Genomic DNA, 15,454 nt, shown 5'->3' on the forward strand with positions numbered 1-15,454 from the left:
TGTTCATCCTGGAGTTCAGTTACCAGTAGTGTGTGGCAAGGATCTGTTTTGGGGCCACAACTGTTTGTCATTTTTATAAATGATCTGGATGTGGGCATAGAAGGATAAGTCAATATGTTTGCAGATGACACTAAGGTAGGCAAAATTGTGGATAGTGGCGAAGGATGTTGTGGGTTAGAGGGACATAGATAAGATGCAGGGCTAGGCTGAAAAGTGGCAGAAAAGTGTGAGGTAGTTCATTTCAAATAATTAATAGGTATGTGGAGCACTGGGCTAATGGTAAAATTCTTGGCAGTGTCAATGAACAGAGATGTTGGTGTCCAGGTGCATAAATCCCTAAAATTTGCCACTCAGGTTGATAAGGTTGTTAAGGTAGCATATGGTGTGTTGGCATTTATTGGTCAGGGGATTGAGTTTTGGAGCCACAACATTATGCTTCAGTTGTTCAAGACACTGGCAAGGCCACATCTAGAATATTGCGTACAGTTCTGGTCACCGCATTATAGGAAGGATGTGGAATCTTTGGAAAGGGTTCAGAAGAGCTTTACTGGGATATTGCCTGATATGGAAGGAAGGTCTTAGAGGAAAGGCTGAGGGAATGGAGGTTGTTTTCATTGGAGAGAAGGTTGAAAGGTAACTTGATTGAGACAGAAGATAATCAGAGGGTTAGATAGGTTGGACGGAGAGCCTTTTCCCTTGGATGGTGAAGGCTAACATGAGGGGACATAGATTTTGGACAGATACCAACAGTGGTTTCTTTACTCAGTAGCAGATGTCTGCCTGTGTCAGTAGTAGACACGCTGACATTAAGGGCATTTAGATAGGCATTGGACATGCATATGTAATAAATGGAATTATATAGGTTAGATGGATATCAGATTAATTTCACAAGTCAGCGCAACATCGAGGACCAAGGAGACTGTACTGCGCTGTAACGTCATATGTTCAATCACTAATGCTCTGCTCTTCTCCCCCCTTTCCTACTGAGCAGCAGGCACAGACTCTGCCAGAGATCTATACCTCATGTCTTACCCCTGGTAAGTCATCTCCTCCAACAGTATCCGAAACGGTGTACTTGTTATTGAGGGAACGGCTGCAATGGATCCCTGCACCGTCTGCCGGTTTCCATCCCTGGACTGTAATCCATCGGTCTTTTTTTTGTACCGGAGGTGTGACTACCTCCCTGTAACTCTTACCAAAAACCCCCACTGCCTCCTGAATGACTTGAAGTCTATCCAGCTTCAGTTCCCTAACAATTTTCAAGGAGCTGGAACTGCAGTTGAGTGCAGTTCCTGCAGATGAAGTCAGCAGGGACACTCGTGGTGACCATTACCTCCCACATTCTGGAGGGGAAACATTCAACTGCCCTAACCTCCATTAAACTATTCCAAATTCCCAAAGAGCAAGATTATTGAAAAATAAAACTACATTACCAATCTGGCTCATAGAACTTTTTTTTTGGTTAGAAGAGGAGGATGGGTAGGAGATACTACCCAAGTAAAAGGTAGTGCGTAAAGAACTTGCCACACACATTTCCCTTAAATTTTTTCCCTCTCACTTTGAACTCGTGACCTTAGTAATTGAGTCCCCCACTCTCAGGAAAAGCTTCTTGCTAGCCTCTATCTATACCGGTCAGGATTTTGTAGACCTCAAATCAGGTTCCCTCTCAACCTTTCTAATGAAAATAATCCTAATCTACTCAACCTCTTCATAGCTGGCACCCACCGTACCAGGTGAACCTCCTCTGCACCTTTCCCAAAGCATCCACATCTTTTTGTTAATGTGGCAAAGAACTGTACGCAGTATTCCAAATGTGACTGAACCAATGTCTTATACAACTATAAAATAACCTGCTAACTCTTGTACTCAGTACCCCATCCAGTGAAGGAAGGAAAGCATGCTGTATGCCTTCTTTACCACTCTAATCGACCTGTGTTGCCACCTGAACCTGAACACCCAGATCCCTCTGTACTTTTCCATTTACTATAAAAGTTCACTCTTGAATTGGACCTTCCAAAATGCATCACCTCACATTTGTCCAGATTAAACTTCATCTGCCATTTCTCTGCCCAACCTATCTATCTATCTATCTATCTATCTATCTTCTGCTGTATTCTCTAACAGTCCCCTTTACTATCTGCTACTCCAATCTTAGTGTCATCTGCAAACTTGGCTAATCAGGAGGAGAAAGCGAGAACTGCAGATGCTGGATATCAGTCAAGAGTTGGTGCTGGAAAAGCACAGCAGGTCAGGCAGCATTCGAGAAGCAGGAGAATAGACATTCCTTCATCAGGAATGAGGCTTGTGTGCTGGGGGGCTGAGAGAGATAATGGGAGTGGGGTGGGGCAGGGCTGGGGCAGAGGTGGAAATGGGGAAGGGGGTGAAGGAGCTGAGAATGCAATAGGTAGATGAAGGTGGGGGAGAAGGTGATAGGTCAGAGAAGAAAGACGGTGGAGCAGATAGATGTAAGAGAATGGACAGGTCGAGAGGGCAGTGCAGAGTTGGAGGCTTGGGATTGGGATAAGGTTGGGGAAGTGGCGTTGAGGGGAATGAGGATACTGGTGAAATCCACATTAATGCTATGTGGTTGAAGGGTTCCAAGGTGGAAGAGGTGGCGTTCTTCCTCCAGGCTTCAGGTGGTTAAGGTTTGGCAATGGAGGCAGCCTAGGACCTGCATGTCCTTGGTGGAGTGGGAGGGGGAGTTTCATCTACTTATTGCATTCTCAGCTATATCCATTACACCCAATGTGGTTCCTCTACTCTAGGGAGAAGGGACATCAACTTGTGAATCGTTTTAGAGAATATCTCTGGGGCACCTGCACGCACAAACCCCACTACCCCGTGGCTGAACACTTCGACTTCTCCTCCCACTCCACCAAGGACATGCAGGTCCCGGGCCTCCATCGCCAAACCTTAACAACCTGACAACTGGAGGAAGAGCGAATCATCTTCCACCTTGGGACCCTGCAACCACATGGGATTAATGTGGATCTCACTAGTTTCCTCATTTCCTCTCCCCCACTCCACCATATCCCAGTCCTAAGCCTCCAACTTGGCACCACCCTCTTTGCCTGTCCATCATCTTTCCCATCTATCCACTCATCCTCCTCTCTGATCGACTACCTTCTCTCACACAACCATCTACCTATTACATTCCCAACTACCTACCTCCTAGCCCCACCTCTCCCATTTATCTCAGCTCCCCAACCCACAAGCCTCATTCCTGATGAAGGCAATATGCCCGAAACATTGATTCTCCTGCTCCTCGGATGCTCTCTGACCTTCTGTGCTTTTCCAGCACCACACAAAACCTACTAATAAAACACCTATACCTTCCTCCAAATCATTTGTGTATATCACAAACAACAGTGGTCCTAGCGCAGATCGCTGTGGAACATGCCTGGTCGCGGTTCTTCATTTTAGGAAGCTTCCTTCCACTACTTTTGTCTCCTGTTGCGCAACCAGTTATTTATCCATATACCTAGTACACCCTGGACCCCATTGACTTCACTTTATCAGCCTACCATGGGTAGGCTTATCAAATGCCTTACTGAAGTCCATGTAAATAACATCTACAGCCCTCCCCATATCAACCAACTTATTAAGCTGGTTAGTCATGACCTTCACTGCACAAAACCATGTTACCTATCACTGATAAGCCCATTTTCTTCAAAATGGGAATAGATCCTAACCCTCAATATCTTCTCCAGCAGCTTCCCTATCACTGACATCAGGCTCACTGGTCTATAATTATCCAGATTATCCCTGCTACCCTTCTTAAACAAAAGAGACAAAATTAGCAATTCCTCAGTCCTCTGAGACCTCACCTGTGTTCAAAGATGCTGGAAAGATATGTTAAGGCCCCAGCTACTTCCTCTCTTACTTATGTCAGTATTCTGGGATAGATCACATCCAGACCTGGGGACTTGGCCACCTTAATGCCATTTAGAACACCCAACACTTCCTCCCTCCTTATGCCAACTTACCCTGGAGTAATCAAACTTCTATCCCTAACCTCAATATCCATGTCCCTCTTCTTGGTGAATAACAATGCAAAATACTCATTAAGAATCTCACCGATTTCCTCAGACTCCATGCATAAATTCCCTCCTTTGTCCTTGAGTGGGCCAATCCACTTGTTCCTTACATAGTACAAAATCCCAAAGCCAAAAAAGGCTTTGGGATTTTTCTTAATCCTTTTTGCTAAACATATCTCATGGCCTCCACTTAATTCCTCACTTCAGATTGGTCCTACACTCCTGATATTCTTTCAGACCTTCAACAGTCTTCAGTCATAGAGATGTATAGCACAGAAACAGACCCTTCAGTTCAACTTGTCCATACTGACCAGATATCCGAACCTCAACTTAGTCCCACAACTCTCCAAACTCTTCCTATTCATATACCCATCAAAATGGCTTTTAAATGTTTACATTGTACTAGCCTCCACCATTTTCTCAGGCAGCTCATCCCATATACATACCACCCTCTGCATGAAAGAGTTGCCCCTTGGGTCTCTTTTATACCTTTCCCCTTTCAGCCTAAATCTATGCCCTCTAGTTCTGGACTTCCCCACCCCAGGGGAAAGACTTTGCCTATTTAACCTCTGCATGCCCCTCAATTTTGTAAACCTGTATAAAAGGAGAAAGTGAGGACTACAGATGCTGGAGATCAGAGCTGAAAAATGTGTTGCTGGAGAAGCGCAGCAGGTCAGGCAGCATCCAAGGAGCAGGAGAATCGACGTTTCGGGCATAAGCCCGAAAGGCTTATGCCCGAAATGTCAATTCTCCTGCTCCTCGAATACTGCCTGATCTGCTGCACTTTTCCAGAACACATTTTTAAACCTGAAAAAGGTCATCCCTCAACCTCCGAGGCACCAGGAAAAACAGCCCCCAGCTTGTTCAGCCTCTCCCTATAGCTCAAATTCTCCAACCTTGGCAACATCCTTGTAAGTCTATTCTGAACCCTTTCAAGTTTCACAACATCTTTCTGATAGGAAAAAGACCAGAATTGCACACAATATTCCAGCAGTAGTCTAACTTAAGCCCTGTACAGCCACAACATGACCTCCCAACTCCTGTACCCAATACTCTGACCAATAAAGGAAAGCATACCAAACACCTTCTTCACTATCCCATTTACCTGCAATTCTACTTTCAAGGAACTATGAACCTGCACTCCAAGGTCTCTTTGAGACCTTATGAATAGTTCCTTTTCCCTCTTAGCTAGTCTCACAGTTTCACCTATCATCTATGATTCCCTAATCCTCATTTCTATCCCTCATTTTCACAGGAACATGTCTTTCCTGTACTCCAATCAACCTCTGTTTAAAAGTCTCTCACATATCAAATTGGATTTACCTTCAAACAGCTGCTCCTAATCTACATAATAGATTGCCAATGGCTCATTGCTGGAATCAATCATAGGAATCAGTATAATCTGTTCCCCCGAGTCTCAATACATTATTCCTAACATAAGATAATGTTTCACAGCCTGACTTGGAATTTTAAGCTCCCTCAAAACTTGTTACAGTACTATCGCTATAAACTTGATGAATCTTTATCTTTCAATGGTAAGATAAAAATTTGCATTCAATTCCTTAGCTACCAATTCCATTCCTGAACAGTCTGAGGCTAAACCAGGCTGTTTGCAATCTTGTTTGATTGCAGGATGAGCTATTGACCGCATATTAAGAATACCTATTTCCACCTAGTACCCACCTCTGCCCCTTCCTCAGCTTACCTACTGCAGAAGCCCTCATATATGTCCTTCTTATCTCCAGTCTCGACTTTTCTGCATACTCCTAGCTAGCCTCCCACATTCTACTTTTGTTTCCTGCAGCTTGACTTGCAACAAGTCTCATTCCTCTGTGCTCACTGACACAGATCAGCTGTCAGACAGGAAAAGCCTTGCTTTTTGTTTTCAAATTCACTGTGGCCTTTCTTTATTTTGTGATAATCCTCCAATCCCTCAACTTTCTTGACTCGTCTAATTCTAGCTTCTCCACCATCTCTAATCAGGGCCTTGTTTTTTCAATAAGCAGCATCTCTGCCTCTGATTCACAAACTCCACCAATTAAAGATAGCTGCATAATGCAGCCAAGTAGGCTGATTATCATCCTACAAATCCATCTAACATATGCCAATAGCAGGCATAAGAGCAGAGAGATAGGAAAATATTGGAGTTTCTACCATCACTGTCCTTAGTTCTACATTTCAACATGCACGTGGCAATAGCAACTTGGACTTCCTGAGTGAACTGGAGCATTCCAGCATGAAACATCCCTGATTTTAGTTGCTCTACCATTGGTGACTGTGCCTTGTAGCTTACATCGCAAACTCTTGAATTCCCTCCCAAAGCCTCTTTGTCTCTTAAGCTCTCTTTTTATCTTTATTTAAGCCAGTACCTGTTTGACCAAGATATGGCCATTTGTTTAATAGCTTCCTCTGTGGCATTTGTTTTGCTTTATAATGTGCCTGTAGAGTACATTGGGTTACTTTGTTAAACTAAAGTTGTTACTTTCTTGAACAGTGCCTTTAGATAAAATGACTTTACATTCACAGATGGAACAGGTACTATGTGGAACATGTAGGATCCTACTCAAGCATAGCTATAGTGACTGAAATGAGTGAGGTTCACTTGGCAGGATTGTGTCTGTTGGGAAATCATCCTTCAAGTTGCAGAAAGACATAAGTGTGACTTGTGAGCAGGATCCTTTATTCACCATTTACACCACATACGTTAATGAGAAGGAGACAGCAATCCTAGAACCCTGATGGCTCTGGTTTCAAATATCCACATCTACATCTGCATCAATATGACTGATGTTGACTATTTATTAGTATATTAGCACTTGACCATTATTGTACAGTTTTAAGGAGGATCTTTAAAAGAACAAGAGAATCCTCACGCAGTAGTCATCTTGAGTCCTGAAGAATTAACTTGTCAATTCAGCCCAAATTAGTGTCAAGTTGGGCTCAATTCATAATTATGGTGCACACCCACTGAGAACCGGATTGAGACTCACAGAAGTGCACGCTCAGTGAAAATTACTTCTTCATTTTAATTCTTCACTCTTCTGGTTCTGGTTGAGAACAGAATATAAGATCTGAGCAGAGCTTTGAGGTAAAAACTTTAAAGAGGCAAGCTTGTACTGCAAAATGTTTCTTGATTTGACATGCATGATGATGACAGTCATTGAGGCTGAACATCTTTATTTCGACTGGTGATTTCATTTTTTAAAAAATATTCTGTCCAGGTGGGCTGGATTCTTTCCCTGTTGGATGAACTACAACTGAATCCCCAGCCTCCAGTCGCAGTGCTTCCACTTGGTACAGGAAACGACCTGGCTCGTACCCTCAACTGGGGAGGGGTAGGTACATCCTTCAACAGTTCCACCTGAAAGATAGAGAATGGTGTGTGGTATAGCCTGGCTGAAAAAGGGATGGTGTAAGGTATGAAGGTGACCCTGAATAACAGTGAAAAAAGAACTTCCTTTGTAATGACTTTGACAGGCTGTTATAAGGGGTTGCCTACCGAGAGTGATTGAGGAATATTAATAAAATATTTGTAGAGTTAGAGGACAAAACTGGTGGGGCCAATAATTAGATCTGTTTAAGATCAATCAGGGCATTAGTGAAGAGGTAGTGGTGTTATAGTAATGTCATTGGACTGGTAATAATATTACCACTATGAGTTAGAGTTAGGGAAGAAATGGCCTAGTAGTTTATCGCTAGACTATTGAACCAGAGAGACAGGTAACCCAGGTTTTGAATTCAATAATAATCTGGAATTAAGAGTTTAATGTTATTGATTGTTGGGGAGAAAACCCATCAGGTTCACTACTGTTCCTCGGGGGGGGGGGGGGGGAAATCTGCCATCTTTACCTGGTCTGTGACTCCAGACCCATAGCAATTTGGTTGACTCCTAACTTTAGTGATGGGCAATAACTGCTGACATTGCCATAATGCCCATGTCCTATGAATGAATAAAACATAGATTGAGACTGAGTCTCTGTCTATGAGCAGTGTGTAGATACTACAGTGTATTCCTGGGGTAGCTATATTAATGCAGATGTTGCCGTTGTGTGCCATCAGCGCTCCAGATTCTGTGCCTTAATTGTACATTCTTGGGTCTTTATCGGAAAGAAACCCTCCAGCGTAATTTTGCTCTTTCGGGCTATGGGTTTATCAATATTTTCTTTTCATTTCTGTTAGGAAATTTCATGCAGGCCACTGAAAGGAGGAAGTCTCTAGTGAAACCGTGGGGTTCAAATATCATTGGACTGAATCTATGCAGCACTTACTCAAAGATTGATATATCCTTCCTATGGTATGATGCCTAAAGGAACTGGACATTTGGGCATACAAGTCAACCTTGAAGCCTTGAAAGCCAACATTCTTAATTATCCTTGATCTGAGCAGCTTGCTGGGCTGTAAAGAATCATCCACATTGCTGCAGGTCTGGAGTCCTGTGTAGGGCATGTAAGGATGACAGATTTCCTTTCCTAAAGCATATGAATGAACTTGATGGGTCTAAACAACAATCAATAGTGGCTTTATGGCTACCTTAAGGCTAGTATTTCAATTCCAGATTTTTATTGAGTCCACATTTTACTTTCTGCTATGGTGGGATTTGAACCCATGACCCCAGAACTTAACCACTACACCATCATCTCCTCCTTATAAGCTGAATGTATGCATAAATAAGACCTTTAGGCCTGACAAATGAGGTCAGCATGTATGCTGGGTTGATTTATATGCAACAACATATGGTATGCACAATACACCAGATGTAGTCTAACTTTAATAACTAGAGCGTGACTTCTACCCCTCTACTTCTTGTCCTCTATATATAAAAAAGAGTATTCCATTAGCCTTTTTGATTATTTTCTATACTCCTTGTGTGGGAAGCAATCAGCAACCTAAGTAGGCGTATCTAGTCTTCCTAACTTGTAGTAGTAATCACCCATGTTGAGTTAAAAATGTGATTCACTTCCATCTGTGAAGCTGTCAAAAATAAACTCTGTGGCTCTTGTTTCAATCGTTTATAAATGATTTCAAGGATGGGCAACAAATGCTAGCCTAGTCAGCAATGCCTGCATCCTATGAACAAATATGAAAAATTTCACTCAACATTTCCAATACTTCCATACATTGGCACCTCATTCCCGTTGGTATCTAAATACATAATGGGAAAAGGTTTGAGTTCTAGAAACATAGAGATATATGGCACAGAAACAGACCCTTCTGTTCAATTCGTCCATGCCAACCAGATATCCTAACCTAATCTAGTCCCATTTGCCAGCACTTGGCCCATATCCCTCTTAAACCCTTCCTATTTATTTACCCATACAGATGCCTTTTAAATGCTATAATTGTAACAGCCTCCACCGCTTCCTCAGCTCATTCCATACACGCACTGGCCTCTGTGACAATGTTGCCCCTTAGGTCCTTTTTTGGATCTTTCCCCTCTCACCTTGAACCTAAGCCCTCTAGTTCTGGATTCCCCCACCCCAGGGAAAAGATCTTGTCTATTTATTTTATCCATGCCCCTCATGATTTTATAAACCTCTATAAGGTCACCCCTCAGCTCCAGGGAAAACAGCCCCAGCCTATTCAGCCTCTCCCTATAGCTCAAATCCACCAATCCTGGCAGCATGCTTGGAAACCTTTTCTGAACCCTTTCAAGTTTCACAACATCCTTGTGTTTGGTTTGACGGGATGAATAAAGCACTGTACCTGTTCCTTGACTTGTACCTGGTATTTAGCTGTGAACTCTCACATTGCCATTCTCAAAACAGACATTTATCTAAGTCTGCAGCATTGACTGAGGCACTTGGGGAGATGATACAGTTAGTTCTTTCTATGTCACAGGGGTACACAGATGAACCAGTCTCAAAGATTCTCTGCCATGTAGAGGAGGGTAATATAGTCCAACTCGACCGCTGGAACATCCACCTTCAGAATAACCTCCAGCTCAACCAAGATGATGCTGAAGAAGGCACTCAGAAGGTAACTGCAGCTGCTAACTTTACTGACTTTTATGCAAATCTTTACCATTTTCTGTAAGATTCTTTTGAGGGTTAAGGTTTTTGTTTGAGTATTGTGATGTTTTGTTTGTAAGTGACAAAACTGAGGACAGTGCAGAACAGCACCAAGGTGGAATAAAATGCAAACAAAGCTGAAGTAAATGGTGTCGAGCTGACAACCAAGTTTGGGTTTTACAGCCTATGCATTGTAGGCAGTAAGAAGCCTTGTGTTCAACTGCTTCTCATTCTAATTTGGCTTGTTACTTTAACCATCAGAGTGCATACACTTCAGTTGTAACAGTGTTTATTGACATTCCTTGCTACCTAATTCCTGTATTAGTTTGCTTACATTTAAATATCCTTTTGACCATTGATGAATAGATAAGTCACAGGAAAACAAAGATGTATTTGCATGTACTCAAATTAAGATGCATAGCATAAGCAAGAAACAAGGTTGTGGCTTCCAACAGTGGAGTTAATTGTGAGGTGAAATTTAGAGTCCAAGCTCCAAGCCAGCAGCCACGGAGTTCAAACAGTGTTGTGGCCTCACTAACAGCTCCTGCTGTCACAGCCCCATCTCCCCTACCCTGTGACTCACTCTCTCTGCAAGTGGGAAAACGTTTGGGAAGTGCAGCTGTAGTTTAAATAAATGCAGGCGCACAGCTCAAACACATTTGTCCATCTGACTCTCTTCCCATTGTCACATTGCCTTAATTAGTTCAGTACTATTCTCATGGACACCCATGACCACATTAACCTTGTTCAAAATCATAAAGAATTGTCAGATTCAATTGCTGTCTCATTTGTGGAGATGCCCTTTCCATTTTCAAACTATTCAGACAGTAGACTTGATCATTCAAAATGTCACCACTATAATTCTGCAGCTAACTGCATGAATGTATCTGTTGCCACTATTCTAACCTTTAGATATGTTGCTCTATCAGGTCAATGTCAATTTGTTACTGGATGCTAGTGTCATCTTTATGCCTGATTGACGAATGTCTAGTTTCAACATAGACACTGGCTTTGCCAAATATTCATGCAGCAGCTGAGAAAACAGCTGGTTTTTATTTGTGGAGGTCACCACACTTTTCCTCAGGACTTACCTCATCTGTGCATTGCATGACAGAAGATAGCCACAATGAATCTGGAGGCAACATCAGTTGACCCATATGGCCAGTTCTAGCAGAGGACAGAGATGCCACAGGATAGTTGATAACCACAGACCAATTGTGTAGTCAACTAGCGATCCTTTGGTAATCATATGTTTTGAAAGTAAGCAGTTGGCACATGCAGGTAAATACTTGAGGAGACAGTTTGTCCAACTGAGATAAGCTTGTGATAGGGAAAGACATTGAAATTAACTTTGCAGCTCTACACATTATGCTATGATCTAAACCAAATCTACCCTTCATGTTATCTGAGTAACTTTACTTTTTGGAACCCTTGCAAAAGGAGAAGGGTGTGTAAAGATGTCCACTTGATCTAATGTGGCAAAGTTAATTGTATGCAGATTCAATACACATTTAAATCATCAAGCCTTATTTTGTGAGGTTAAAGGCATGGTATTCAGTAGTTCAACAAATTACATGGGAACTTGCAATCCTCAAGGATGCTGCAATGGAGACCTGGTGCTCTCCAAAGCAAACAGAGTTTCTAAAACACTTCATTTGTTGAACCACAAATGAAAACAGACTTGCTTTCCTTCAGCCAGTTCTGTTGAAGAGTTTGGTAAGCCATCTGTAATAAAAATTGTCTAACTATTGATTGAAATTCAACGGTCCTCTGTGCCACACGATCTCCCAGCAATGATACAATCCATGTCTTCATATTGTACATGAGCACCCAGACATGAACACGGAACAGTGGCACACCACATAGAATAGCACAGCTGCTGAGTGTTCAGTGTAGAACCACAGGCTCAGTTCCTGTTTAGGTTCCTGCATAACCACCACCCGTAACAAATGGACATTATTGGTATCTGAACTGATGTTCTTAATAATTACTGCAGTGTTTATCATCATTATACTTAGAAGGCTAAGCTGCAGGCTTTGTGCCATGCAGCATCCAGAGAATGAACCAATTATTACATGGCAGTAAGGAGTATTGAACTCTTTGTAGTTTCAGACTCGGAAATGTACTTCTAATGATTTCATGTTTTGACTTCAAGATCCTGATAGCACTATAATTAAGAGTCCCCATTCCTTTGCTTAATTGTAGTATTAAGTCGTCAAAGTGTATAAGATGTCAGAAGAAAGATCTTTGGAAAGTTCAAATGGTTCTTTGTGCATGGTAGTTTTTGCCGGTTTGTTGAAACCTTGTTATTTCATACAACCTTGGAATTCTGATCTTAAAGTCCTAACCTACCTTTCTCTCCTCGCCTATGAACTGCTTGTGACACTCGCTGGGATAAATTAGTGTGGGGTGGGAATGGAAAACGAAAACAGGAATTCCAAATCACCAGGAAAAGCTTTGCAATCCAGGTCAAGATCAGCATCCTCGATGGATCATAAGGCGATGAGCACTGAACAAATCCAGTGGGCCTGGGGTAGCTTCATCTGTTGCAGTTTTACTGATGGCTAAAGAAGCCTACAAATGTGAGGCAGGTTCTTTTACAAGTGCTGCAAAGGAAGTGGTTATCAGGAATTGTTGTGAGCTGTTACTTTCATTGCTGGAACCCATTGGCCATATAGCTGTAGCCACTGCTGGTTGTGGTGGTTCATGCCAGTCCAGAGGTAACATCACCATTTCCCTCTGCCACAACCTGTTCTTTGGAATAGAAGAATCAATGCTTACGGCCTTCATGTCAAGCTTCCGCAAGTCCTGCTGCTGCTCTGGTTCCACCTTTTTCACCGTCAAGAACATTGTTGTGTATGCAAACCTCTTCATCCTTCAAATCAACCTGAGCCAATGAATTCACCTCTGCCTGATAATTGCAAGTGTACTTGGGAGATTTGCTTTTGAGAGAATGGCCACATACACAGTTTTGTCCTCCTGTGAGATGCCCAGAGTGCACAGCAAAGAGTACAGTTGGAAGTTGCAGAGCTGCCTTTCTTGCTCACAGTAAGTAATTCATATTTCACAGTCGCACTAGATGCTGTGAACCCAGGCTTCAGAAACTCATCTCTTGGTTCTACGACTCCGCAATCGATAGCAATAGCAGAGACAGCAATAATAATAATTTAGTCATCTTTGAACAGCAGCCTGGGTCACAGTCCATTAAGGGAGGTGGTTCCCTGGTTATGTTTTTTTGCTTTTGGGGGCTGTCAGTTTTTTGAAACTCTGTTTGTCAAGTTTTCTAGGTTGTGAATAAAGCTGTTCACTTCTGAGCTGGATTTTACCATGTAGCTTATATGTCTGTACTCACTCAGTGATTCTTTTTCCTCCCCACAGCTCCCACTTACTGTGTTTAACAACTACTTCAGTCTGGGTTTTGATGCCCATGTGACACTGGAATTCCATGAATCTCGGGGTACGTGCAATCCCTTCATGAATACACACTTATACTCGCAAACCCATTCACCTACACATTCATATTCACATATGCAAACACTTGTACTCACATGCATTCACTCAACATACAGTCATGTTCACATACATACAAACACACCACACACACACACACACACACACACACACACACACACACACTCTCTCATATTTATAAACATATGCACACAGGCCATCACATCCGTACACATTTACTCACATGGAATCAGAGTTACAGAATTGTTACAATACAGAAGCAGGCCATTTGGCTCTTTGAGTTTATCCGGACTATCTGAATCGTTGAACTTTGTATCAATCTCCTGTCTTTTCCCCATAAATCTGCACATCATTTTTATTTAACTCATGTCCAATGTTGTCTTAAGTGCCTCAATTGAACCTGGCTCCACCACATTCCCTGACAATGCATTCCACATACTCACTAAGTGAAACACAATTTTTTCACATTGCCATTGCTTCTTTTACAAACCATTTTAAAACTGTGCCTCCTGATTCTCGATGTGTTTAAGGGCAGTAATACTATTGAGGCTGTACTGGAGGAGCTGAATTTCTCAGCTCACTGGGACTTATACGTCTTGTGGGTGGTACTCATTCCATGTTGAACAACTAGTTGATTTATGGATTTTCTTTATTAGAGGCAGCACCAGTAAGGTTAGATTGGCCATAGAACATAGAACAGTACAGCACAGAAAGGCCCTTCAGCCCACAATGTTGTGCCGACACTGATCCTCATGTATACACCCTCAAATTTCTGTGACCATATGTATGTCCAGTAGCCTCTTAAATGTCCCCAATGACCTTGCTTCCACAACTGCTGTTAGCAATGCATTCCATGCTCTCACAACTCTCTGTGTAAATAATCTACCTCTGACATCCCCTCTATACTTACCTCCAACAGCTTAAAACTATGACCCCTTGTGTTAGCCATTTCTGCCTTGGGAAATAGTCTCTGGCTATCGACTCTATCTATGCCTCTCATTATCTTGTATACCTCAATTAGGTACCCTCTCCTCCGCCTTTTCTCCAATGAAAAAAGTCTGAGCTCAGTCAACCTCTCTTCATAAGATAAACCCTCCAGTCTAGGCAGCATCCTGGTAAACCTCCTCTGAACCCTCTCCAAAGCATCCACATCTTTCCTATAATAGGGCGACCAGAACTGGACACAGTATTCCAAATGCGGTCTAACCAAAGTTTTATAGAGCTGCAACAAGATCTCACGACTCTTAAACTCAATCCCCCTGTTAATGAAAGCCAAAACGCCATATGTTTTCTTAACAACCCTGTCCACTTGGGTGGCCATTGTAAGGGATCTATGTACCTGCACACCAAGATCCCTCTGTTCCTTCACACTGCCAAGAATCCTATCCTTAATCCTGTACTCAGCTTTCAAATTCGACCTTCCAAAATGCATCACTTCGCATGCATCCAGGTTGAACTCCATCTGCCACCTCTCAGCATCTCTGCATCTGTCAATGTCCCGCTGCAGCCTACAACAGCCCTCTACACTGTCAACGACACCTCCAACCTTTGTGTCATCTGCAAACTTGTTGACCCATCCTTCAATCCCCTCATCCAAGTCATTAATAGAAATTACAAACAGTAGAGGCCCAAGGACGGAGCCATGTGGAACACCGCTCACCACAGATTTCCAGGCAGAATATTTTCCTTCTACTACCACTCTCTGTCTTCTGTTGGCCAGCCAATTCTGTATCCAGACAGCTATGTTCCCCTGTATCCCATTCCTCCTGACCTTCTGAATGAGCCTACCATGGGCACCGTTATCAAATGCCTTGCTGAAGTCCATATACACCACATCCACAGCTCGACCCTCATCAACTTTTCTAGTCACATCCTCAAAGAACTCGATAAAGTTTGTGAGGCATGACCTGCCCCTCACAAAGCCGTGTTGACTGCATT

At 42.6% G+C, this 15,454-nt stretch overlaps 1 protein-coding gene across 1 annotated transcript in view; it reads left to right on the forward strand.

Moving 5' to 3' along the window:
- Nucleotides 1-15,454, forward strand: part of dgki (diacylglycerol kinase, iota) — a 197,505-nt gene that overhangs the window by 91,035 nt on the left and 91,016 nt on the right. Inside the window, exons 12-14 of the mRNA XM_060839555.1 lie at nt 7,259-7,372; nt 9,876-10,013; nt 13,424-13,502. Coding sequence (XP_060695538.1) covers nt 7,259-7,372; nt 9,876-10,013; nt 13,424-13,502 — 331 coding nt within the window. The remainder of the gene's footprint in view (nt 1-7,258; nt 7,373-9,875; nt 10,014-13,423; nt 13,503-15,454) is intronic.

This window comes from Hemiscyllium ocellatum, chromosome 19 (assembly GCF_020745735.1).
Source record: "Hemiscyllium ocellatum isolate sHemOce1 chromosome 19, sHemOce1.pat.X.cur, whole genome shotgun sequence".
Lineage (NCBI taxonomy): Eukaryota > Metazoa > Chordata > Chondrichthyes > Orectolobiformes > Hemiscylliidae > Hemiscyllium > Hemiscyllium ocellatum.